This window comes from Tympanuchus pallidicinctus, unplaced genomic scaffold, assembly GCF_026119805.1.
Source record: "Tympanuchus pallidicinctus isolate F22 unplaced genomic scaffold, pur_lepc_1.0 scaffold18, whole genome shotgun sequence".
In the NCBI taxonomy this organism is placed as follows: Eukaryota; Metazoa; Chordata; class Aves; order Galliformes; family Phasianidae; genus Tympanuchus; species Tympanuchus pallidicinctus.
This window is the reverse complement of record NW_026294699.1, coordinates 13452498-13478857: the sequence shown is the minus strand read 5'-3', so window position 1 is coordinate 13478857 and position 26360 is coordinate 13452498. Positions and strand designations below refer to the sequence as shown.

At 47.7% G+C, this 26360-nt stretch overlaps 1 protein-coding gene and 1 long non-coding RNA gene across 3 annotated transcripts in view; one reads left to right on the top strand and one right to left on the bottom strand.

Annotated features, from left to right (window-relative positions):
• Positions 1–15003, bottom strand: part of LOC128079190 (uncharacterized) — a 152547-nt gene extending 137544 nt beyond the window's left edge. The window contains exons 1-2 of the long non-coding RNA XR_008206013.1: positions 14664–15003; positions 13779–13870 (exon numbers count right to left, since the gene is read on the bottom strand). This is a non-coding gene — a long non-coding RNA (uncharacterized LOC128079190). The remainder of the gene's footprint in view (positions 1–13778; positions 13871–14663) is intronic.
• A 147-nt stretch (positions 15004–15150) lies between these two features.
• FAM20C (FAM20C golgi associated secretory pathway kinase) overlaps positions 15151–26360 on the top strand; it is a 55333-nt gene continuing 44123 nt past the window's right edge. Inside the window, exons 1-3 of one of the 2 annotated variants that reach the window (XM_052679652.1) lie at positions 15151–15267; positions 15517–16848; positions 18430–18602. In XM_052679652.1, coding sequence (XP_052535612.1) covers positions 16328–16848; positions 18430–18602 — 694 coding nt within the window. In that variant the 5' untranslated portion in view covers positions 15151–15267; positions 15517–16327. Of the gene's footprint in view, positions 15268–15324; positions 16849–18429; positions 18603–26360 lie in introns of those variants that run through there. The other variant, XM_052679653.1, reaches the window with a different exon arrangement.

Below are 26360 nucleotides of genomic sequence, written 5' to 3'. Positions count from 1 at the left end.
CATCAAGCATGTCTCGTTCAGTGCTATCTCCTCCTGATATACACTTGCATCAAGGCTGTAAACTCTTCTGGAAGGTGTTCTCACATGTGCATCATAGAGTTTCAAAGCACAAGAATTAATCTGGAGCACAGGAGTTGGACTCAATGACCCTCACAAGTCCCTTCCAACTCAGGATGTTCTGTATTTGCAGGTCCTTTACCAGACCCACAGAATGTGTCCTTGATGCCCCACTTCCACCTGAGAATTTTTTTTTTTAATAGCAAATCTAAGAAGAATTTTGACTTTGTACTCACTTAGAAGCAATTTGAGCACTTACATATCCAAAGCAAGTGAAAGTTAGAGAGTCTGCAAACCCACCCAAAGGCACAGCTGCAGTTCTGCAGTCCCAGGCTACAGGGACATCCTCATGATGTACCAACACACACAGTCATTGGGACTCCTCTCCAATGAGTTCTTTATGGGGGGGGGGGGGGGTCCACATCCTGAGCAAACACACGGTCTTTCCAATCACCCTATTAACTGCCTGATGCCATGAGCATTTCCCAAAACATGCAGGCAAGACAAACAGGAGGATATGAAAATAAGTTTCAAGGAAAAGCTAATTTTAAAGCTGCAACAAGAACGTCTCCCACCATGTACACACCTGACATCAAGGCAACCCTGCCATGGCTGTCTCTGCTAGGGCATGCTCCCTAAAAATAAAGCTGCAGATGCACAAAAAAGACATTTCACCTTCTTGTAACAGTCTGATAAACAGGAACTTTACTCAATAAATCAGAACCTAGTTTTTAATTGCATCAGCTCCAGAGTTGAAGCTGTGATGCTAAGCACAGCCTTCCTGCAAAGCACATCGTATTTGAGAAGCAAGTAGGAGGGAAAGGACAACAGACAGGAAGAGGTTCAGACTTCTGCAGCCTTGGTTTGCACTGCGTGGTAATTACACTGAAGAATTCATGACTCACTTTGGTGCACTACTGGGCACTGCTGAATTAGAAGCTTGGCCAGCACACCAGATGGAAGATCTGAGGTTCGTTTCTCTGGTGTAACTCATCACCAAACTCTCATGGCACTTCAATGGTCTTGTTAGGTTTTTTTTTTTTTAGCATTCTAAGAAAGGTTTTTTTTTTTTAAATTAAAGAATAACTCATCCAAAAAATGCACTGAATGGAAGCTTACAGAAATAGCAGTATTCCTCTTAAACAAACAAACAGCCTCCCAGGTAAACGGGGCCTTAACACAGAGCCTCCATGGAGCATTCTCACCCAGACTACACAGAAGTGCTGTGTGTTTGAGCAGAAGCGTGAAGAGGAGATGAAGCTCTCCCACAATATAACACGAATAAAGGAATAAAGGAAGAAAGTGTTTCCATTACACCAGCACACAAGCGTGTATTGTCAGAACAACGTGCAGAAAGGCCCCCCATCATTTGACAGCTGCAGCTAAGCCAGCCACGCTGGAAGACATACATATGGACTGAGAAAGCACTCAAATTAACTCTTAAAGAGAAATCCTCTTCTGACAAGGATCACAGCCAGCTGGGAGTTACGCAGCACACTGGAATTAATCCAGTTTTGCCAGATACAGCCAATCCCCCCTTGTTGTGCTAAGCTAGCTGTTGGGGTTTGTAATGAGAACCAAGTGGTACCAGCCATAGAGAAGTCTGCTGTGTAACCCTGACTTCTTTACCCCAGCAAAGCAAATCCCAAACCTCCCACCTTCCAGGTAGGACAGGGGGTAGGAGTTTATGTACTTGTACCACTTCTCTCACAAGTTGCTGCAACATAAGTAGATTCTCACAGCACTCATAGAGCTCAAAACACTCGCAAAAATCTGCCTGCAAAACTCGTCATCAACATCAAGGCCCCTTGCACAAGCCTGGCAAGCTCTCTGAAACAGCAGAGGCAATTATTAACGTTGACATCTCCATATGCCAAACAACCACCCCTCTGTATGCTGGGTATTCTGTTTTAAGGCAAGCACAGAGATGGCAAACAGTTATTTTTTAACTCTTTTCAGTATATAGTACATCTGTCTTGCTCTTCATCTCCATCAAAAAAAAAATCAGAGCCATTTACCAATATGGCTGCCAGCCAGCATCCTGCGTGGAACTCGTGGGCTGAGCTCAACACAGCACCGCCTTACATGCATGGCTGCATGCATTGCATCCATCTCCCATGAGAATAAGAAGGGCAGTTGGAAGTGCTGTGGAGGGGCGTCTTGAAGAAACAGACTCCCTGACTCACTCAGACTCTAGATTATAAACATTAACAACACTGCTATGAAACCTTCGTGTTACGTGCTGTTACTGACATACAGTCCCTTGACTTCAACGTCTCAAGCAGGGGATCTGAGGCTGTAGAAGGAACAGGGACCAGGGCCCACCTGATATCTCAAGTAAAGCTCAAAAGAACATGAGTTGAGGAAAATCCCCCAGCAGAAAAGAGCTGCCAGAATACCTGCCAACATGGAACAAGCTGAGCACGTTCAAAGCAGCCATCACTTCCCTGACAGTTCTCCAGCAAAACTTGTCCTGATGAAGAATAGAAGAGAATCAGACCACATCCAAAGGGTCAGACCTCCTGAGCCCAGGAAGAGAGGAAATTAAAATGCCAGGAGAGCACAGCCAAGCACCTTGCCAGCACCTCTGTATCAGTTCTATGCAATGCAGCATGAACTCCTTCCATAGCCACCACTGCCCTTGGGTTGCCTCCGCACACGGCACTGCTGGCTTCCAAGGTGGCAAAGCAGTGAGAAGAGGGAATCTTTTACACAAGTGCTGAACTAGGGCTTGGGAGGTCAACACAATACTGCTCTCACTGAGTCTCTGAGCTAAAACAGAGAAAATATGATAACCATTAGAATTTGAAAATGAGTTTCCAGGTCATTGTCTTGGCAACCTTTCAGCATTGTTTTCTATGCCATGCATGCATAGAGAGCAATTTCTAACCAAGATCCTTGTGAAATCAGTCAGCCTAAAACATGAATGGCCAGATGTTCAGAGGAGGTGAAATTCAAGTTAGGCACTTGATTTCTGATGTGATTACATAACCTGTCCAGCAAGAAGGCAGAGCCAATGCCCCATGGCTGACGCAAGTAACCCAGATGGAGTGAAGCTTCTTGCACAGCAACTCCTGTTACTATCAGCATAAGCACATCTGGCTGCCCAGGGCAACTCCACCACAGGCAGCATCCAACACGCACAGGTCCCAGCCCATGGCAAACAGCAGACAGAGCTCTGCAGGGCAGAAGAGCATGACGCAGAAATGCCCAGGTGAGCAGGAAGCTGCGTGAGAAGGAATGGTTGTACAGAACTTGTCAGCTCCAGCCCAGGCAGAGCCCTGCTCAACTCCTGCAGAGGTGTGCAAGAACTCTGAGGCCTTCCAGCAAAGTACAACAATGCATGGATATCCCTTTGCTGACACAAATTAAAGCTAACTTGCCTACAGCCAAGGTGGAGGTTCTGCCCATCGCTCCCATGCCATGCTCCAACACTCAGCCCCATAAGAGAACCAGAGCACTTTTTGCATCTCTTCCCTGCTCTTCATACCAGGTCCCCCCAGCCCAGCAGCAAGCACTCCACATGTCTTCTCACCCACCAGGCAAAGCAGAAAGCAGCATTTCAGATGCTCATCACTGCACACTTCTCCCTTTAAGGACAAAGTTCTCATCTCTCAGTGACTTTTCCCCCCGGCCTTTGTATGCAGCCTACATACAGCACTGATTTCACACCCATTTTCAGAGGGTGGGATGAAATCAAGTGACACAGCCATAGTCACACAGGCTGGCAGGGTTAACATGAACTCTGGTAGGGGCATATCCTTCTCCTGGGTGCAGGTGTGCCCTTTACTCTGTGCTGTGTTACTGCCCTGTGACCATCAGGATTGCCAGGCTGAAAATACCATTGTGTTACTAGACATACAGTTTAATTTAATGTGGGTGTCCTTCAGAGGTTAAGCCTCCATGGGAGTTATTTTTGTAGAAATACAGTTTGCAGACATCTGTGCCAAGAAAGTCGTTTCTGCTGCTTTTCTTCACAACTGCAAAGAGTGCGGTTTTTTCTTTAATGACTCAAAGACTAAATAAGAGCGTGGCTTAGGTTTCAAGAATGCAAACGTGCACATTGAGCACCCAGAGCAAGTTCTCCTGTGCTGGCAGCAGCCTGCCCCAGCCAAAAGCACAGCACTTGCAGAGGATCCAGCTGGCAGCGCTAGGAGCTGCTGCCCTTTGAACACCGGGGCTGGAGAGCAAAGCAAAAAGGAAAGTCATTTTCCAGATCTTTCCATTAAAAGACTTCAGAAGTGATCACCACTGCTGTGCCTCTCATCTTTCTAAGCCTCTGTTCCTTTTTCCCCTCCTTACTCCTTTCTGTTTCTCAGCCGCTCTGGCTGCCAGTCAGCAAGGAGCTCAATTACTCCAGTGGCACTCAGTGCAGGGTACAACAGCAGCACGTCTGCAGCCTCGACCCATTTCCTTGCTGCCACTGCAATGAAGAAGCAGATGAGAAAGTGCTGCTGTATCAGAACACCACCTCTATAAATTTGATGGAGGAAGAGAGGCTACCGGGGCACGCAAGCTGCCAGCGCTGCTGTCTGGGACAGAGATTTGTATTGCACAGCCCTGCAGCATCCTTATTCCTCCTGAAGTACTTTGCAGCAATGCCAACATCTCCCTTCTGAGAATAAGCCAAGAATGCTGCACCAGGGAGGGTTTTCAGTCAAGTTCTCTCAAGTCTTTCACAAGGGAAACAATTTGGTTCTGTGTGGACTCATGAGATCATTCAGGAAGTGAAAGGGCCATTTTGCCACAGGTTTGTAACAAAAACAGGTGGGGAATGGCACAATTAAACTCTGACTTCCGCACTGCCTCTGCAGTGTGCTCACCCTGCAGCACGCTTCAGCATCTGTCACACACTGTATGTGTGCAGCACACTCAAGGCTGCAGCCTCTGTGCCCTGAGCTGCAGTGCAGGGGAAGTGGGCTTGCAGGGCCGCACAGCAGGACCTCACCGCCTTCGTTTGTATGCTGGTCTCCACACCACATTCTCAAGTACTGAGCGTGTGCCAAGATACTGGGAAACAGCATCTTCCTCAGTGCATAAAATAACCCTATGACTTCATTGGCAGCAGCACTTCATACATTCTTCTACAGCTCCGTAGGTGGCAAGACAGGACCAGTCATGCTCTATAGATCCCCAGGGAAGGCAGCCTCCTCCCAGGCTTCACAGAGCCTTCACCCACCATCACACACACCCAGCACATGGCAGTGCTCTGCCCCTTGCCACCTGTGACCCCCAGTCCACTTCTGCCAGTACTGATGGTGCACAGCAAACCAAGCAGCTCCCCACAGCACTGCTGCCCTACAGACCAGAGGCAGAACGCACAGCCTACCTGTAATTATCACAAGGAACCTGTAATTACCTGCTCCAGGGCAAAGCACAATAAAATGAAAGACAAAAATAGGAAGTATGATGCAAGCGTTCACGTTGGGCTGTGAGCTAATGATACTCAAAGCTCCATCTCACTGTTAGTCTCTTGTTTTAGTTCTTATCATCTGTCATTTTCAGTCTTTCTGTACAAGACATCGTGTTCTCTCACTTCATAATTTTGTCCTTTAATTTATTTGTCCCCATTTTCTTCTGTTCTTTCTTTGATGTTGATCCTTCTAATGTTTTTTTTTCTAAAGTCTATTTTTTAGAAAAATAACATTACCAGTTTCAATGCTCTGTCTTTGAAGCATTTTTGCATTTGCTGCTTCTTCTCTTCATAAAGTTTTTTTCCTTAAGTTTTGCTTGTTATCTGTGGACCCAGAAGCCACCAGGTACTGAGAGCCTCATTGCATTACTCTGTATCAGAGAAACACAAATGTTCAGTTCTCCATTTATCACCCACAGTCCTCAGTATACTTGCATCATTTCCATTTGTAGACTGGAATTTTACTGTAGTCCTTTATAGCTTTGTATTCTATGGAAGTCTCCAACACTATGAATGAACTTTGCAATGCTGGGCTAAGCAGCCCTCTATTCCCACTGCTAACCCCAGACATCACAACAAGGGTGGCACCAGCCTCTCTGTTCAACATGCTTGGCCATCTGATATCAAACTGCCAAGCTGAAGATCACCAACGGAGCTCCTGTTGACTCCAGCAGGCAGCAGAAGACAGCTGCTCCTCTGCCACCTCCAGCACAGGATCCAGCCACTGTAGTTCTCCACCCCACCAAGGCAAGGAGCACCCTGGACATGGCACTGCACCTTTGAAGATCTCAATTTCTTGCCTCTTTCTCAAGGGTTTTTCCAGCTACACCAGTGCCCAAAGGAGCAGCACCCATGCAAGAGGCACAGAGCAGTCCAGCCCTTGTGCCCCAACTGATCCACCAGGTGAGCATAGCCTGTATTTGAAAACAGCCAGAAAGGGAATGGGGAAGGATTCCTTCACACAGCAAATGTGAACACAGAACTACCACCACAGTTACAGAAACCCCTTCACACCCTTCACCTTCAAGCTCTCACAGACTGAGCAGATATGTCATTTGAAGAAGCATTCACATAAGGATGAATCACTGCATAATGGAATGTTTGAATACAGTGTCTCTGTTTGTACCTATGGCAGTTTTGTCTGAGAGGTCTGGACCACACCTGGCACTGCTCTAACTTCACTTCAGCTCCCGAAATATTTTACAAGTCAGCAGCTATTGCACTGGCTTCTTCTGCATGTTTTCCTGAGAGAAAGGACAGAAATCAGAGCAGACAGTCATGTGCAGAACATTGATCTAAAAGATAATGGGAAACACTTCGCCAGGGGAGAATTCAATTCACTTCGATAACAAGGAATGTTCACTTCAGTGACACCCAGAATGGTCAGCGCTGGGCTCCTGCAGGCTCAGCTCCCCATACAAAGGTCGTGGTGTTCTGTCAGCAAAGAAAACAAAGGTGCTGAGATGGGCTAGTCAATAATTGACTCAGCCCTGTTACTCACTGCACTCTATCTTGTCACCATGTCCCTGTCTCCAGGCTTCAGCCAAAACCAGTCGACCACTCCACAGAGAAGAACTTGTGGAGAAAAAAACCTCACCGCCACTGCCAACATCAAGTTCCTACCTGTTTTGGACAGAGGTCACCAAGCACTGCTAGGTCCATTTACACTGCAACTTCTGTCAGCTGGGAGGCACACAGAACAAAGCACACTAATATGCACAGCTTTGGTTTCAAAATCCCCATGGAAACCTTTTGTGGCTATTTCTCAGAAGTTACCTCCAATCTTCAAAGAACCAGAGAAAGAAGAAGCTGCACCCAAAGCCTCTCTCCCTGCGAGTCCAACATCCCAGCACAGCCCAGCCAGGAGTCAGAACCTCAATGCATTTCCTTGCAAAGCGTTCATCTTCCAACAGAGCAGGTAAAAACAAACAAACAAACAAACCAAACAGCTGCTTTCCCTGCCAGATTGTTGGCGCTGAGCACTCAGATCATCCCATCATCCTCCTCCTCACCGTTCCACCCAAGGACATCACTCTCATGCTGTGAGCACTATACAAATGCAGAATAAAGGACCCTGCTTCAAAGCTTCCTAAATCTGCAAGAAGTGGATCAGTGGAGATGTACAACCACAGCCTATGGGTGGAAGTCTCAGCTGAGACCAAAACAGTGACAATCCCAAAAGCAATCAGATCTGACTTACAAGGGATGTAGCAATTATGCTTCCAGCTCAGACACTTGAACCGAGCCAAGTGTTTGACTCCATCCCTAGGAGAAGCCCAGTGCCTGACAGAAAACACAATGGCCAAAAATGCATCCTTCTCCAGCACCCCAACATCATCCCTGCCCTGTAGGAGCACAGCTGCTCCTACAGCAGGGGCCACACACATCCTCCCACCTCCAGCAGCAAAAGCCAAACAATTCCCTTTTAGCACCAGAGTTTATTATTGCAACACATCGGTAGAAAAACAACCAGGACAGTGATAATGTGTGATAAATCCCTTAGGGAAACTGACACATTCAGCATCAAAGAGTGGAAATCTTCACCACCAAAGAAGTTCCAGGAAAACTCATCCTGCAGACAGGAAGGACAGAGGAAGCAGAGCTGCCAGTTGAGGTATGGGGAGCACAGAACAGCACAGGCTGCTGGGAGCCACACTCAGCACAGTGAGAGCAGCATCAGGAGTGGGGAGGGCCAAAAATTCCTTAGGAAAGAAGCAGACACCAAGCTCATAAGCTGGGATACACCTGTCTGATAGTGACTGGAGCACAGAAAGTGCATGTTTTTAAGCAGCAGCAAAAGCTTTTTCACCAGCACCTACTGAGCCAAGTGCAGGCAGCGGGAAGGAAAAGGAAGGCTGATGGAAACTCCGAAGCCCTCACAAGCACCAGCTTTGCTCAGGTTTTTCTGTGCTTGCTGTGAGCTTTACAGCAAGGCTTGATTAGAGAACAAAGTGTCATCATCTGTTGGGAAATGGGGATTCCTTATGTGATAATTACCATACAGGAATCCTCCACAGCCAAAGTTCTCAGCGGCTTTCATATCAAGTCATCAGAAGCAAAGCCATGATTATTCTGATCAGCGTTTAGGAAAGCACTTCTGCAAAGGCAGCAAGCAAGAGAATCACAGGGAGGGGGCATGAAGACAGACAGGGCTGGGGAGCAGAGGGATGCAAAGGGCTTTTGCAAGCCCCTGGCTTGCTGTGCTTTGTATTCCCAGTCACATCACACAGCCTTTACGTACCAGAGCAATCCCATAGCCCTGAGGGCACTGAGTGTCAGAGATCTCACCATCCAGGACTCACACAGAGCCCCAGCATTTCAGGTTTTCCCTCTGCACAAGTATTCTTAAGGATTTGAGTTTCTGGAGAGGTTGAAGTCAAGAGCATGAATTACACTCCAAAGAAAAGAGACAAAAATATCAGCATCTCTCTCCTGTACTGACTTTCATTAACACATCACACAACTCTCTCAGGTCTCCCTCCCACCAAATTAGGAAATGATGCTGGGAAGTCACTTCAGCCCCACAGAGCCACAAGGAGTCCTGGTGTCCCGCAGGGCAGAGGAACTCACAGCCCACGTTACACCGCCTGGCTGCAGGGCTCTCCCATGAGATTTCTTTATTAGTATTTTAATTTCTATTTCAGGCTGTGGTATGCTTAAAATGTCTTTGTGGTTTACTCCAACTTCCTCAGCTTTTTTTTTTTTTTTAAATGATCAGATTGAAAGTTTAACCAGCCGAGAGGAAAAAAAGCTCAAGGTAAGAAGTCAAAACACCCATAGAAATCCAAATTAGACAGCAACAAAAAAAGAATTCCCAGAAGAGTTTCTCCAGCATACAATTGAACTCCCCATTCATGTATTGGTACACACTGAAGTGTGGCTATGTGACTACATACATCAGCACACGGAGCCTTCCCATGAGGATGTGTGCTGCACCTTGTTTTTAGCATCAGGGTGCATTTTCTCCAGGCATAGATCACGTAGCTCCCTCAATTTGAATGGATCTTCAAGATGGTTGTCTAATACAGGTCTAAAATATGGCTTGCTTTTTAAAAGATCCAAGTGCTGCTACCTGAACACAGAAAGTCCATGTGGAATGCAGAATATTTGGTGATAACCCTTTAAAGTCTTGCAAACTGAGATAATTTTTAGATAAACTAACTCAAATTATGTAAGTAAACAACAATTAGTTTGCCATGTCATCCTCCGACTGCAGGAGAGACCGGAAGGAGCTGCTGGAGCTATATAGAAGATCATTGCTCTGCCTGAACAACTGGAGCAAATGCAATGCTGCCCCAGGCCAGCCTCACCACTCCAGCAACAACAATGCCAGGTTTTGTTCCCTTGCTGCCAGGCAGCCCTCTGTTCCGGCCAGTGGAAGAATTGAGCATTGTGGAGCAGATCCTCAGCTGATACAGTGAGGTGGCATTTCATTGAAGCCATGGCCAGCCGATACCAGCTGAAGAGCTAACTCCTGATCTGCAACAGCTGAGGAGGAACAAAGGGGACAGGGAAAAGCTTTCTGCTTCATGGCCCCACATAATTAATGAGTTCTCCACCTTCAATAGGTTCCCTCAGCAACACCTGGGGTCACACAGAACATCTGAATCCCAACCTACAGAATGGAAACACCCCAAGCTGAGGCTGGAATCTGCAATCCTTTGAGGCTAGCAGTGCATTTCCAGGACAGGCTGCACTTTGCCCAGCAGCTCTGTTGAGAAGAGGGGAAGCCTCCTCCCAGCACTACTGAGCTCCAGCTCACAGCTCAGTGCATTTCCAGTCAACCACAATGGGAAGGAAGGATTGCATCACTTCAGGCTTTGGGAAGAGATTGGTCAAAGAATGGACCAAAAGCATCATCTAACTCACAAAACCCTGGGCTGGAAGGCAATCCAAGGAACTTAAAAGAGACAGACCTACATGGTTGTTTCAACACATCGCACTGCTTTAAACAAGTACTGCTGATCTTTCACACATCAACGAGAAGCAGACTGAAACAGCACTGACAGCCTTGCCTTCTGTTTGGGAGGCAGAGCAGGTGTAATTCTCAGCAATAAAGGTGACTTTCAGAGTGTGGGAGGTTAATACACAGGAAGCCCCATTTTCCCATTCGATGGAACAACAAAACCACATCAACAGAAGCTACGCAGCCAGGCCTGCCTTGTGGTCTGTCCTGCTGCACTCAGATTTTACATCAGGCCGTAAGCAGTTATAACACAAAATAGCCAGGTCTGTTTACTCAGCCCAAAGCACGCTTCACTTATTTACCTGAATGCTTTATCACACACACTGACCATTGTCGCTGCTCAGTGAGGTGAGCAGGCAAAGTGGGGGGGAAAACCAACGCCGGCACAAATCTCCCCAGCAGAAAAAGCTATTAATTTGTGCACAAAACAATGAAGGAATGCCAGGATGTGACTACTGCCCCTGAATTCTTGATTGTATTGTTAAATAAAAGCAACACATTTTTGCATGTTCTGCCTTTAAGTGCTAATTTGAAACATCAGAAAAAGCACATTAGGTCCAAAGCAATCCTGGCTTGTGGTTGTAGTGGTTTAATGTCACATTTCCAACAGCATTCACATCCTTTAAAGAAAGTGAAGAAAGGGCATTTTAATTCAATAGTCGAAAGAGGAAAAAGTGGATGGCAAGGAACTCGATTTTATTGAAATTATTAATATGAGCTGCACGCAATAATTTCTTAATTGAATATTATGACATTGAGAAGTTATTTCCTTGTTAACACAGCATTGCTCTTACAGGAGTAATACTGGTCCAACTCTGCACAGCAGTAATGAAAAACTGTTGGCCACACACAGAACTCCATTTGAAGGCCATACAGGTAGAGAGGAATATTTACATTCTCATTACTCAATCTGGGATCTCAGGAGGTAAAATAGTAAGTAAACAACTTCTGAAACCATCCAAACCACGCAGCCTCAAATGCCCTACATCTCTGCATCTATCAGTTCTGTGGGTAAAAGCTGGTTTCAACAAGGTTCAACACCAGTTCACATTTTCCAGTTACCAAAAAAAATCAGTATTTTCCCCCACCAGCTCCAAGTTGGAAAGGCAAACATTTGATTGCCAGTTACCTCTCCTGCCTTCAAACGCTGCGCTTATGCTGGAGCGAAGGTGCCAAGGCACAGAGATAGGGCTCAAATCCAACCATTCCTTACTGGGGCTCCAGCACCAAAGCGCTCTTGCACCACACTCACACCTGCTCACAACAAGCAATGGGATGCTCCTGGGAGGCTGCCCCAACCCTGCTTTGTTCAACCTCTCTGGCTCTGATCTAGCCCTGCTCTAGCCCTGCCTGCTCCTTTTGCTCTTGTGCTGTCCAGTCTCCCATCTGGGCTGACCTGCAGCCCAGCTCCTGGCTGCACTCAGAACTCATCCTTCAGCTCCATACAGCCACAGCCTGTGCCTTCTTGGTCACAGGTCATATCAGCCCTCCCAGCAGATATTCAGGTTCCCAGCATGTCCCAAACTCCAAGCTGCTCACCAGCCTTGGAGGACCTCCAAAAGGAACACGAACACAAGGTTACCACTTGCTCTGTCCTCCTAAAGTGCTATTTACAGAATTAAGAAGAGTCTCTTTGCTCATCAGTGTAGTCACCTGTGAAATGAAGCATTTGTAGGTACTGAAATCAAGAAAAAGAATTATATGATGGTTTTTTTCCCCCTTTAAAGTCTCTCACAGCATTGACTAAGAATACCAAAGGAAAATTTGATCCTGGTAACAGCATCTGCTCATCCCTGCTGGGAAAGTCCAGAGCTTGAAAGATACTGAAGAAAAAAAATGTAAGGAAAAAACACCCACAGACTGACAATGGGAATGGAGAACTCCAGCAGGCAGCCCAAGTTAACCAGTGTGTAGTAAATCCCAGAGCTCACAGAAAGGCCAGGACCACAGGTGAACAACATCTCTTAAAGCAATTAGGTGCAGGTGAGTAGAGTCATAACTCTATTGCAGATCCTCAGAGGAGATTCTCCAGCTGGTGTTGCTTGCTAATTCAACACCTTGACTAGCATATGGGTGCTGTCTACACTATAAAAAGTCACTCAAAGAAGCGCATGTTGCAAAAGAGCAAAAGCTCTTCTGAAAGCCACCAAAGAAATTGAAAGCAGTGTAAAGAATTAAGCAGCTCTTCTTCATGCACATCTCCAAGGAGCTTCAGTCCTGGAAAAACCAATCCACAATGTCCAGCTGCAGAATGAATACGTGCAAGCAGCCTCCAACCCCCACACAGATCTGTACTGCTTGAAAGGAACAAAAGGACCAAGAAGTCCAGAACAGGATTCAGTCCATAAGTAGATACGATCTAGACAAAACCATACTTAATAACTAGCATTCACAAAAGGTCCTTCTGATGAGAACAACAAGCAATTTCAAGGAATCATTTACCTGCTCATGATACTGTGCTTTTACTTCACCTTTCAAAAGCCATGTAATTACTTACATTTAATTTTCTGTATTAGACAATAAGGCCAATCTCACTTCCCTTACATAACTCTGGAACTGCCTAATGCAGCATTTTGTTTCTGCAAAATACCACATGCATTTAAACAACTTCAACTTTTCACATCTCAGTGTTTTTCCACCTGCTAGGTGCCTGCTAAGCCACGTCCCCTCAGGCCAGAGGGGGAGAACACTGCAAATACAGCCCATACCCCATAAACCCTTCTGGGCCACCCAAAGCAAACAACACACTGCACCCTCCTACCTCACAGAGACCCCAAAGAGTTCCAAACAACTCACTCAGAACCTCTGAGAGCAAACCATAATAAAGGGAACATGCTTGAACCATGACTAACACTCACCTCCACCGGAGCACCACCTCTGCCTGTTCTCCTCCATCACAGCCATAACAGCTCCTAACCCCCAGCTGCCTGCTTTTGTCTTCCTGGCCTTGATGGCTAATGCAGCACAGCTGGTGGCCCAAAGGAGAGCACGCCATGCTGAGCAGGAGAAAGCCTATAGCCAGTGGTAGGCAGAAAATTGTAACCAAGTGCTCTTGTTCATGTAATTCCTGATGAACCCCCCTTGCATATCACACTCCCTCCAGTAGAGGTGTATTCCTCAGTTGAAATCAAGCTGTGTGTTTTTCCCGGAGGACCTAAAATGCTAACTTCCTAATCTAGGTTAAATAAGTTGGGTTTCAGCTTTCTGCATGGAAAAGCAGTTAACTTACAGCCCAAACTACTCTGCCAACCATACCTGTGTGTTACTGAGCAGCAGTGGAAGGCAAAAGCATGTGATGACAGTTTGTGATCATCCTCATAGCTACCCTTTAGCTGAGCTTACCTTGGTGAAAACACAGAAGAAGATGGAAGCGTTGCTTCTGGTTCCACAGCGGGGATTTCTGCTGTCATCAGGCACACGTATATTGAGGAGTCCTGGGTGACACAATGGATATCAAAGCACTGTCTCTGAACCTGGGTACCAAAATGGCCCTCAAGACAGCAAGTAAGTCTTGCTCCTCACAAAGGCACGCATACATAGGGTGGTGGCCCCTTAGAGAAGCTGTGAGTTCCCTTCTGCAGAGCAGAGTGCTCCTGTCAGCACACGGATGTGTTCCAGGGGAGCACAGTGTGCCCTGCAGGAGCTCCCAGTGAGGGAATGGTGCTTGATGGATCCTGAGGTAAAAAATACTTTTGAACGGGGGAAGGCAATATTTAATGTTGGTTAATCCTGAGAAAAATGAGCCATCCCAATCAGCTTTGAGAGGATTGTGTGCAAAGAATTTCACTCAGAGGGTGGTGATGCACTGGTGATGCCCAAGGAGGCTGTGGATGCCCCGTTCCTGGAGGCATTCAAGGCCAGGCTGGATGTGGCTCTGGGCAGCCTGGTCTGCTGGTTGGTGACCTGCACACAGCAGGGGGTTGGAACTGGATGAGCACTGTGCTCCTTTTCAACCCAGGCCATTCCATGATTCCATGTAAAGGTGGTGTTGGCTGGGCAGAAGCACGTACCTTTCTCCTGCTGCAGCCCCACATAATGCTTATTGAGCCTCGCTAAGGAGCACAGGAGCCTCGTGCCACACACAAAGCCAGCAGCCCGGAGCACACCCGACCACCCGCCCACCCCACCCCGGCCACAGCGAACCACCCCTTCCTCCAGCACCCACTCCCACCACCCGCCGGGCGCTGCCCTGGGGCCAGCAGCACCAGCAGGCAGAGAGCAGATTACCTCGGGATTATCACAACCCACGGGACGAGGGATTACAAAAAACCGCCGGTCCTGAGGAAGCAGCGCGTGGCGCTCCGCCCTGACTTTGCTACGGCGCGAGGGGAGCCGCGTGCCGCCCTGCAGCCCCGGCAATGACGGAGCACAACCGGCGCCCCCAGCACAGCCCGCAGCACTTCGCGTGCAACACTTTGCAACGTTATTGCAGATTCCCCTCTCAGCCACCGCTCGGTTACTGTATTCTTCTGCTTCTTCTTCTTCTTTTTTTTTTATTATTAATATATTTTTATTTTTTTAAATTTTACTTTGCAAACCTTTGTGGAACAGACGCCCTCTCCTTGCTCCGGTTGGAGCTGCAGTAGAATGAAAGGGGGGGTGGGGGTGGGGGTGGGAAGGAGGGAGGAGAGGAGGAGAAAAAAAATAAAACACTTTTGGTTGAGGTTTTCCTGTTACTATCACTGTAGCGTTTATTTAGCCAATCTCCTAACTGTGACGTGAGGAAGGCAGGAATCATGGCTCGCTCATAATATTTAACACACCCACTGGAAGCTGGAGCTGCAGAGCTACCCGTCCAACCCGTCTCCAGAACCCAGTGTGGCTGAAAGAGGTTTCCACTCTTGCACCTGCCAAGCAGCTCTCCCCCTCTCCCCCTTTCCCCCCCCCCCCTCCCTTCCTCTCTTCCTTTCTCTAAAGGCAGATCTGCAGGACCCAGCAGAGATCAAAGCCGGGACCTCTTTGCTATAAAGAACCGCTACCGAATTCTATTAGTTTCTTTCCTCTAATCCTCCTCCCCGCCCTCCCCCCCCCCCCCCCCTTCTTTTTTTTTCCTGTGCCATATTTAACCTTTATGTTGCAGTTGTGCCATCCGACAGTTTTGCAGCCAAAAAAAACCCAACCCACGCCAAAGGCAAAGCGCAGCTCGGATACAGCAGCCACCCCGGCTAGATCTCAGCTGAGCGCTCATCTCTCCCGAGCGGCGGACAAAGCGATGGATGAAGGAACTGGAACCGCTCGGAGAAAATGATTTTGCAGCCAATGTTCTTAAGCAGTCTCACAGAAGAGAGGGAGAGAGCGGAGAGCGCTTCTGCTGCATCACTGGGCGCATTCAAAGGAAGGAGTCAGCGTTTCCTGCACTGCCAAACGTTATGGATGATTTTTTTCCTTCTGTCGCCTTTCCGTACAGGTTTTCTTAATATTCTTCTTTCCCCCCTTCTTCCCGTCATTTTTTGAACGATGATGATTTAATCGCAGCCAGCCTCAGACGCGGGTTTCTCCTTCAGAACCAGCTCTCGCTATTTGTTGTGATCCCCGTAATAAAAAGCAAGAGAAACCGCGAACAGATGGCTCTAGATATCGCAATGCCGCTGGCTTTGTTTTCCTATTGATTTTAAAGGCTCCTTTTTCCCATTTTTTTTTTCCCCGATTTTTTTTTTCCCTCCCCCCCCTCCCAAGTTCTTGATGATACTGAGAAATGAGGACCTATCGCTTTTAGCCTGTTTCTGTCGCGGCGCCTATGGAGATAACTTTATTGACTTGATCGTTCGCTGCCCGACCCGCCAGCAGAGCGCCGGAGCCCCGGGGGGGGCGGAAGACCCGCGCCCGCTGCCGGCCGACCCCGCCGCCTCCCCTCCTTCCCTCCCCCGCTAATTCATCAGCCGCTCCCGGCCATGAAAATGCTCCTGGTCCGCAAGTTCCGGGTGCTGATCCTCATGGTGTTCCTCGTCGCCTGCACCATGCACATCATGATCGACCTGCTGCCTCGCCTGGAGCGCCGCGGAGCCGAGAACCGCCCGGGCTGCTCCTGCCCTCCGCCCGCCGCGCCGCCCCGCGCCGCCCCGCGCTGGCCCAGCAAACACACGCTGCGGATCCTGCAGGACTTCAGCGCCGAGCCGGCCTCCAACCTCTCCTCGCAATCGCGGGAGGCGGCGGAGCGGGCGGCGGGCGGCGGAGGGGACGCGGCGGCAGCGGCGGCGGCGGGCGGGGAGGGGGGGGCGGCGGGGCGGCCTCGGCGGCTCATCGCTCCCGGAGCCCCGCGCCCGCCGCCCCCCGCCCATGCCGCGCCGCTGGCCGCCCTCTTCCAGCACCCGCTGTACCGCGCCGCCCTGCCCCCGCTGGCCGACAGCGACCTCCTCTTCAATGTCAACAGCGACATCAGGTTCAACCCTCGGGCGGCCGAGCAGAGCGAGTGGTGAGGATCGGGGCCGGGGGGGGGGGCAGGGGGGGCGCGGGGTCGGAGCGGAACGCGGCGCGGTGCTGCCCTGCGGCGCGGCCTTTTTGAGGGGGTGTTCCCGAAGAAATGGTGTCACGGCTCGGGGTTAAAGGGAGGGATTCGGGGGGGGGGGGGGGGGGGAGCGAGAAAGGGAGCGGAACCGTCTGCAGGCGTCAGCGGTTGTTTTCCTTCCAAATTTGCCCTGAAATACGGGACGTAACGCAGCAGTGCCGGGAGCAGAGGGTCCCCAGGATGCTGCCTGCAGCTGCAGCCAAAGGCAGATGCTAGAGGAAAAGCAGTGCGAGGCCGGGCTCAGGCACAGCACGACCCCCCTGCCCCGCACCTTCTCATTTGCAGGGGCTGAGCAGTTCGTCCTGCCACCAGCAGCCACACTTTTCTCCAAAGTGAGGTCTAATGTCACAAAGTTCTGCCTTCGGGCTTTGATCGGAGCTCCAGTTTTCACCCCCAGTTAATTCCTGGTGTCCTGGCACCTCAGCAGCTCTCCAGCCTTCAGAGCGCTCCATTGCCTCTGCAAATGTTTTGTTGGCTGGTGAGAAACGCTGGGAAATCTCAATGAGTGAGAAATCCAAAGGCTTGTCTAATCCAACAGCACCCTCTTCCAAACACGCTGACATTGTAGTGTTTAAACAGCTGCATTGTACCGTGCAAAAGCTCTGTGAAGCTGCGGAGCAGCCAGCGGGATCTGAACATTCAGAGGGAGAGGATAAATATCTCTGATTTCTATCCCCTGCACGTGTCAGTGGTCCGGGCTCCTCTGCTTAACAGAAGAGGCTGTGAAGGGGAAAACCTGACAAAGTTCTGGTTTCCCTGAGAAAAAAAGAAAAACGGCCACAAATGTCAGAACACTGAATGATGGCTAAAAGCAATGGGGACCTTTGGGTAGGAGAAATGTGGCTGTGTCCCATAGGTGGAAGGTGAAGCTGTCCCTGATGGCCACAACACAGCTGCTGCTGTGTGTTTGCCCCCCAAGTTCCCCCAGCAGACATGAAATGTAGCACTCACGTGTCATTCTCACAGTCCTTTTCTGTATCAGTATGGTGCTGCTAAGGAAGGGGTGACCTAACCCAAGTTAGTTGCTCTTTAGCAGCAGGCTCAGTTGAGCTGGTTTCTTCTTATTCTTCCTGATTAAAAGGAAGGAATGGGAACATTGGGTCCGACAGGTCAGGTTTCTGCTGAACCTACTTCCATCCCCAGCTCTGTTAAATAAAACTTGAGGATGCTGCTTTTCTTTGGGTCCAACTTGTAAGAGACGTTTGTAACATAATGCAATCTAAACACAACATTGCAGCTCCACATTTCGGCTGTGTAAGGGCCTCTGTGAGTGCTCAGTTATGTCACTGTCAGTTTTGCTCCTGACTTGCATGGGCTTCAAATCAGGCATGAAGAGTGGAGGTGCCAATCCAGCTTCCCCCACCCGCAGGGCTCTCCCTCCCCAGCCCCGTTTTTTGGTGCCTGCTACAAACTGTAATGTTATTTCTTTCTCCTCATTTATGGCTTTTTTTTTTTCCCCCTCTTTCCCATGTTTGTTTTTGGTGGTAGGCATAATGAAGGGAATGAAGAGTTTTTGCCAACTGGAGAAACCTCCATAGACTCCTACCCAAACTGGTTAAAATTCCACATTGGCATCAACCGGTACGAGCTGTATTCCAGGCATAACCCTGCAATCGAGGCTTTACTACAAGACCTGGTCTCCCAGAAGATCACCAGTGTTGGTACGTTTGGGCATTGATGGCTTTTATGGCTATTTGCTTGTAGTTCAGATCTCGCTGCTGTTTGAATATTAATGACTGTTTTGCACGACTTCTCTCTGTGCCTACAACATTGCTTTCTAACTTCTGGGCTCATTTTCCTTGTTAAATATAAGGAGATATTGCCAGCTCTGTATCACCTGAATAATTGAAAAGTCTGCCAGGAAGGCAAGCCCCATTCATTTCTGATGTCCTCTGGTTATCAGGCTGAAAGCGCCCTGTTCAAAAAAAAAAGGAAGAAAAGGTTAATGAAAAAATCACAGTCAAAAGCAGATAGCATCCTGCCTGAGCAAAGCATCTGCTGCTTGCTGGTCATTATTTCAGGCTGCGTCTGGAGGGAGGGGAGCAGCAATGAGCCACAGCCCTGCAGCCATGCAGGGAGCATCGAGCGCCGGGGCTCAGAGGGGCTGCATCCCCCTAGGCACAGCTCAGCTCTGCTTGTTCCACTTGAAATTCCACAACAGGGATGTGCTCCTGTCAGCCTTTGGCTCTGGTTAAACAAGGTGACAGAGTTTGTTGTTGTTTTTTTTTTTCTCGGGGGCTGTTTAATGACAGCATGTGTCTCTTCAAATTTAGCTGCGGAGCTGCACAGGGAGCGAAAAAAACCCGCAGCCTGAATGAAAGCCCTGCACTGCTAAACAAGCACAGCCCATGGGCTGCAGGGGCAGAGCTGCACAGCCACCGGCCTCCGAGAAAATGGAGAGCCTTGTGCTGACCACAGAGCTGCTAAGTCTGTTTCAGGGGCATGAAATAGCAGCTCTGTAAAAGTGCTGATTGCATGGAGCCACTGCGGGATGAGGTCACCAGGTCTTTAACCCCGTGAGGCAAGAATTCCCTTGGCTTCAGCAGGAAATGGTCCCTGCAAGAATAGCACCCGTAGGCCTATGGCTGACATTTCCATCACGTGAATCCCAGCAGCTGCTGAGCAGAACTAAGGGAGCTCCTCGGTCACCAGGAATGGGCTGAGCACAGATAGCCGGGGTGGGGGAAAGGCGGGATGCCCCTGGAGATCAGGTGCAAGCATGGCTGTGCCATGGCTGAGTGCATGGCTGGGAGCTCTGCTCTGAGCTCTGTGGAGTGGAAGCCTGCTGCTGCAGTGCATAGTGCCCAGCTGCTGCCCTGCAGGTGGGGGGACAGGGACTGGGGGACAGCTGGGCTCAAGAAAGAGGACAAACACAGGCTCGTTCTCTGTCCCTACAGCTCTGGATTGGAATGATTAATTAAGGAGCACAGGTGTGATGGCTAAGCTGTGCATTCTCCCATCTCTGGCTCAGAGATGGCACTGCAGGCAGCAGCACACTGCCAGTGCTTTGCCCCGCACGCACACAGTGATTCCTGCGGTAGCAGTGATGTGTGAGCAGAGTCTGAGCCAGCTTTTTTCAGCATTAGCATTGCTCTGTGAGCGCATCCTTTGGCAGAGAAGAAGTGCTCTGCCCTTCCCTGCCCCAAGCAGTGAGCGGGCTGTGCCCGGGTTCTTGCAGGGGGGATGCTCAGCCAAACTGCCCTCTGGCTCAGCTGCTGAGGTTCACGCAAACCACATCAGCCCCAGCCATGGTTTGGACTGAGTGGCTGCTGAGTGTCCCTTCTGCAGAGCAGTGAGATGGTTAAAGTTGATGTAGGGATGCTCAAGAAGGGAGATGGGAAGGAGAAATAATAGGTTAGCGCTCACTCTTTGCTCAATTTGAGCTTCTGGGCATGTTGCTTAACCTCTCTATGCTTCAGTTAACCTAGCAGCAGCATTGTTATAATAAAAAATAGGAGTGAAATCCTGACAGTGGTGACGTAAGTGGAAGTTTTGTCATTGGCTTCCCTGAGGCCATGATTTCACCAGTGCGTCGTAAGGATGTGTCATGAGGTTTTCATTAATTATGGTTTCGATAGAGCTTTGAGATCCATGTGGAGAAAAGGCCAGAGCCCGCAGAGGAGGACTGATGATTAACAGCCATTTCCTATGGGACTGTCTCTTTGCTAATGTTTGAACAAGCTGGGGCCTCTTATGCCCCTACATGAAAGCACAGAACTGTGGTTTCTATCAGCGATTCAGTATTATTTCCATAAGCTGAAATATGAAGTACATTTGATAGAAGTATCAGTCACTGTGGGAACTGGGCAGCAATCCCAACCTTACATTGAGCTGAGAGGGGGAAGAAGACTTCTGCCTCTGCCCAGCTCAAGAAGCCAGATAGAAAGGAGCTGGGAGCTTCCATAGCCTCTGTGGGGCTTCGGGGCTCTCGGTCGGGTTGCAAAGCAAGAAGAGCATCTTGCTAATATACTTCTTTTAATCCATCTTTTATTTCCCGTCGCAAATTCTTTGGATGTTTAAAAATATGTTTTAAAATAACATCTGCCATTTTTCAGCTTTACTGCAGAGCCACAGCAGGGATTCAAAAGCATGTAAGCTGATTAATAAAGAGTAATATATTTGACCAAAGGACATTTATAGGACTTTCACAGTCTTTTGAATATTCCTCCATATTTTCCAATTGGATTGTGCTTTTCTTTATCATTTTTTTTTTCATTTTCTGAGGCAGCAGCAAAGATTCTAGGTTAGAAGTAAAAATAAATGGGACTCTTTGTAGCACCCAATCTTCAGGCTCCTTTTTGTAAGTAGGACAATTAAATACCCAGGCTTACATGCATTAGATGAAACGGGATATTGCTCTATCCAGTCTTTTCCCAGCTTTCAGATTGTGGCTCTAATAGAATTAGGTGATTTGCCATGTGGGTTTTTGATACCTCCAGTAATTAGATCCGAACTGCAGCTGAACAGCTTTCTTCACCACGTCGCACTTTCCCTGCTCCCTTTGCATTATTTATGGAGGAGAGTGGTGACCAGATAGATCCTGCCCCATCTATCAGCACTGCTCACACGGCTCCGTAATGTGCAGCGTTGTTTTAAAATGAAAACAGTGACAGAAGCAATTCCCAAGAGCAGGGAGCACCAAGGTGACATTTTCTTGATGTTAAAGTTTAAATGGAACAGAAGCATGGATGGGAAGGAGAGCATCGCATTCAGCTCCCACAGTGACACCTAGAGCTGGCCTTGGAAAGGACAAGGTTACCCAGAGCTTTGAAGCTGAGGATGTGTTCTGTGCCCTGCATCAACAGATACAGCTCCTACTCATTCTGAGCAGCATAAAGGGATAGCTCTTAATTTGATTTAACTCAGTGAAAATTTCCCCCTGCCATAAATAGGAGCCTGGAGAGAATTGTTTTCCACTGAGCACCAAATTCCAATTTGCAGAGGAAGCACACGCACAGGCAACTGCATGCTTCCTTTGCCTTTCATAACTGTTTATTGCACGCATCAATAATAGCCATGCTTATTAGATATTCTCTTGCATATTTACAAAACGGCTGTGCATAATTGCACGGTGCTGTCAGCAGTTTAACAACAAATACAGCATGGTGCATTGTAGATCTTCATCTCTCACGTGTTCCTGTCCCAGAGAGCTGTGCTGAAGGACTGTGGTTGAGCAGAACAGGCTTGGGTGATCCCTGGGTTGAGTGAGTTGGTTTTTAGTTTTTGATTCTTTACATTCTCTGGTTGGAAAGATTTGGAAACATAGCTGACTGGTTCATTTCTGAACCTGCAGTGCCTTCAGTTTGTGCAGGCAGTGATGAGGCAGTAAGCATGAGGTTGCTCAGGCAATGAAGGAGTGCTGCAATTCAGCAAGGTGGACTCTGTTTCAACTCAGGAAAAAGAAAAGAAAAAAGACAGTAGGCAGTAAATGCTAAACCTAAACTCCGGCACAGAAGGAAATTATAAAAATCTCATCAAAGGAAAGGGAAAAGTGCTGCTGAAAACGTAATGCAATGTAGCACCATTGATTTACTGTATAAGGAAACAGTGAATCAGCCAAGAGTCAACAGATTGATTAAATGTACAATTCCAGATGAAAAGAAAGGACTTACAGTGTACAACAAAGCCACTGAATGGTTTCACAGATCTCTTCCCTGTCAGAAATCTTTACTATCTTGACTAAAGCAAGAAAGGTCTTTAAAAACAAGTTAGCAGGATTGGCTGATCAAGAACAAATTAAGAGATGATGATGGTTTGAACTCGATTTGAAATCTATTCTGTGCAGCTTGTGTGGGGCCATGTCTTTAGCCTGGGGCAGAATACTGCTTGTTAAAGCCAGTCATAGAGTCATAGAATCACAGAATGGTTTGGGTTGGAAGGGACTTTTAAGACCATCTAGCTCCAACCCCGTGCTATAGGCAGGGACACCTCCCGCTAGATCAGTCAACATGTTCATGCTAGATTTAAGCTTGATCTATAAAATAGGATCTGAATGGATCTGAACATCTATTTCAGACATCTGCTCATCTTTTTGACTTTGACTTTGGCTTTGACTGGATCGTGTTGCTCAGGCATTAGCGCTGCATAAATAACCAAAACAAAGTGTTCAGAGGTCCTTTTGGAGCTCTCACTTTCCATCAGAAAACCATAATAGGCAAGAGTTATCATGCAGCAAAACTGAACTGGAAATCCAGATCAATTCCTTTTGGGTCAAATCACACTGTCCATCATTGGATCTCTACCGAGTCTGTACTAGATGATTTAGAAGAGGGAGATAGAAACCATGTAGCATATAGGTGTAAAAACAGGCTTGAAAGATGATAGGCAGTGTATCTTTTACACTGGTGGTATCTGTGGATCAGGAGGGGAATTCATTGGGAAGTCTTGTATTGATGAGTTTTCAGAAGGAGGAGGAGGGGACAGGATGGAAGAATAGCAGACATGGCGTGTAGCTATGTCAAAAAAATCATTAGGTGCAAATACTGAAGGCATTTTTAGAGGCATGATTCAAAGTCCATCATAGAAAACAGAAAGAATCTCTCTGATTTCACTGCTTTTGGACGGACTCTCCAGGAGAAGGATATCTCAGAGGATTTTTTGCAAAGCCTCCTAAACTTGGGAAGATTTCTAATCACAACCAAAAGATCTTGCCCTGGGTTAAGAGGAAAGTTTAATGCTGCATTCCCTTTCTTTCTATTTTGGGGAAAAAGAAAGATTTTTAATTGCCTGGAGGTAAAATAGCAACGGTTCTATTGGGATTTGGTTTGAACACTGTGCCAGTACGTTCAGATGCTGCAGAAGAGGGAATTTGAAGTATTCCTTTTCCAGAGCTGCTCTTGTTACAGCATCTTCAGAAACCTTAAAAAAAAACAAACATGAAATCAGAGTTTGACTAGAGGCTCCCTTTGGAATCAGAACAGCATGACATTGTGAGACCTTTTAAAAATTATATAAGCTTGCTGATCATAGACAAGACAGACTGCAATGGCGTAGCATCTTCCAGTTTCTTGAAAAATTGTGTATTCTGCTCCAGGGAATTATAAATTCTTCAGAAACGTTCTTAGTGGGCAGTAGGTGACAGCACAAGGACATCTGCAGATAAGCAAACACTGTTTGTCCAGGATAAGTTCCTGGAAGGTGACGTGGCTACTGCTGTTTGCCTGGGATGACCAAAGGGATGTATTTAACTGAGGTTTGAGCAGGAAAGAAACACAGCTTAGAAAAGGAGAGAGAAGCCAGTAGTCTACTATAACAGTAAGGGTCAAGGAATGTAATCAGTCCTGGAAGTCCTGGTGAGTCATCTCCAGTGAGACCTGCTCTTCTCCAATTGCCACCCCCATGATTTGGGCACCTTCCTCAGGCTCTGCTCCCCATTCTACTTCATTTAGAGATGCATTAAGGATCTTATGGGGTTCAGCAGGATAGTCTGGGCTCAGCACCGTGTGTTTCCCTCTCTTTAGGGAGGGAACATTAGGTGTTAGACTTGCTGCAATCTTTGAATCTCCTCTGCCCTGTCCAATGACTAGCTGAAGTGGGAATGTCTGGAGCCTAGAGAACATGGAGGGCAGCCAACATGGAGCTCATGTGGCATTGGCTGCAGTGCCTTTGGCTGCCAGCATACTTTCTCACAAGGCCCCATGCAACGCTGCTCCCATTGATGTCACCCTCTGTTTTGGAAGGGCCCAAAGTTTTCTCCTGGCAGCAGCAGTGGGAGAGCATCCCAGCCAAACTTCAGTTGGGTCGAGACTACTATTGCAACCAATTAAGACAATACAAAGGATGGATCTAAGAAGACCAAGAGATGCTTTTGTCTTACTTCAGCTCAGTTCTTTCTGACAGGAAACCAGGCCTCTGTGTCTCATGGAAGAATTATGCTGAATTGTTAATCTTCTTCATACATTCCCCCTTCTTGGTGATGACACACTCTCTGTTGAGTTCAGCTGCTAACAAAATCATTATCTGTCGAGTGGCTTCAATTTGCTGAGAAACCAGTCAGCTTAATCCATCTGATGCTTTGTGCTTAGAAATAGGCATGCTGGAACATCCTTTTTTTCTTCTTTGCATTTCTGTGGTTTCCCAAAGCCTTGGCTTCCCAGCTGTACCTCAAAATAGGCTCTGTCCTTCCCAATTCTGTGATGGACTTACAGGATATTTGCTGTATTTTGGACTTATATGGCTCAAGGAGGAGAGGAAGCCAGAGTCTAAGCCCTAAGCTATTCATAATTCAACTAAAAAGCATACATTATGTAAATTTTAAAGAAAAAAACATGCACTTTTTGTTTGCTGCGATCAGTTTGCAACCAGCTGTACTGAGATTGGTGAGCTAGGGAGGTTTATACCTGGCAGAAGGAACAAAGTTCTGCCCTTTGATCCCAAGATACATTGCTGACCTAACTGAAGGCATCCCACATGAATAGGGTTGCAATTACAGGTTATGCCTTGAAAAGGCAGGCAAACTCTGCTCCTCTGGCAGCAGCTGGGCCGGGATGTTCATGGAACGGCGGGGGTCTGTGTGGGTCTTCGTAGGCATGAGGCAAGGGCAGCTCCAGCTGCCTGCCCTCTATCCAAAGCAAGAAGAAACATTTCCAGAGTGCATGGCTGAGCTGTGATGTTCCTGGGGCAGCACATGTATGGTTTGGATGGATGTTTGCTGTTCCTCATTGCCTTCAGGCTCTGGGCTTGGCAGAAAAAAATGCCTATATCTTCCTTCAGGTGCAGATCAACTGACATGCTTTGCACAAGAGAGAGAGTTTGGTACATGAAAACCACATGCTTCTGCTTTACCTGTTCAGTGCAAGTTATTTAATGCCCTTTAATTACTAATTATTTATTTGTTCCTTTGGGATTGACTGGTAATGCAAGAGAGGGCAGGGGTCAGCAAAACAGCAAGGCAGGAGGGATTTTTGTTCTAAGGGAAGTGTAATCATACTGACCAGATTTACACAGCATTTTGTTGCAAAAACATGGATTACAAGGGCTGAAAGAGAGCTGTTGACCTACCAGTAATATGGCATGGAGAGGAGCAATTAAAAAGGTTGTGCAGCTAGTGGCATTGCTTAGAGAAAGAGGATGTGCAGGTTATGTGGGTTGAACAAGCGTAGCTCAAAGCCAAAATTGACGGAGCGAGGTAACCTGACATTCGTAGCGTTCTGCAGCCGACACAGGTTTTTTCAGAACTGCAAAGAAAGGGATTGATGATGTGATCATTTGTGGGAAGCGTTTTGAAAGGACTGACTCATCCCCACAGATAGGGCTGTGGTGGCTCTCCCAGCACAGGAGTGAGTGAAAGAGTTACAGCATGGGTTATTTCATTTGTTCAGAGCAATTTTGATTGAGATGGTGAAAAAGCAGCTGGTTTGCCAAAGTGTATGTTTACCTTTTTCAGTAAACTTTTCATCAATTAAAATGCATTTTAGGAA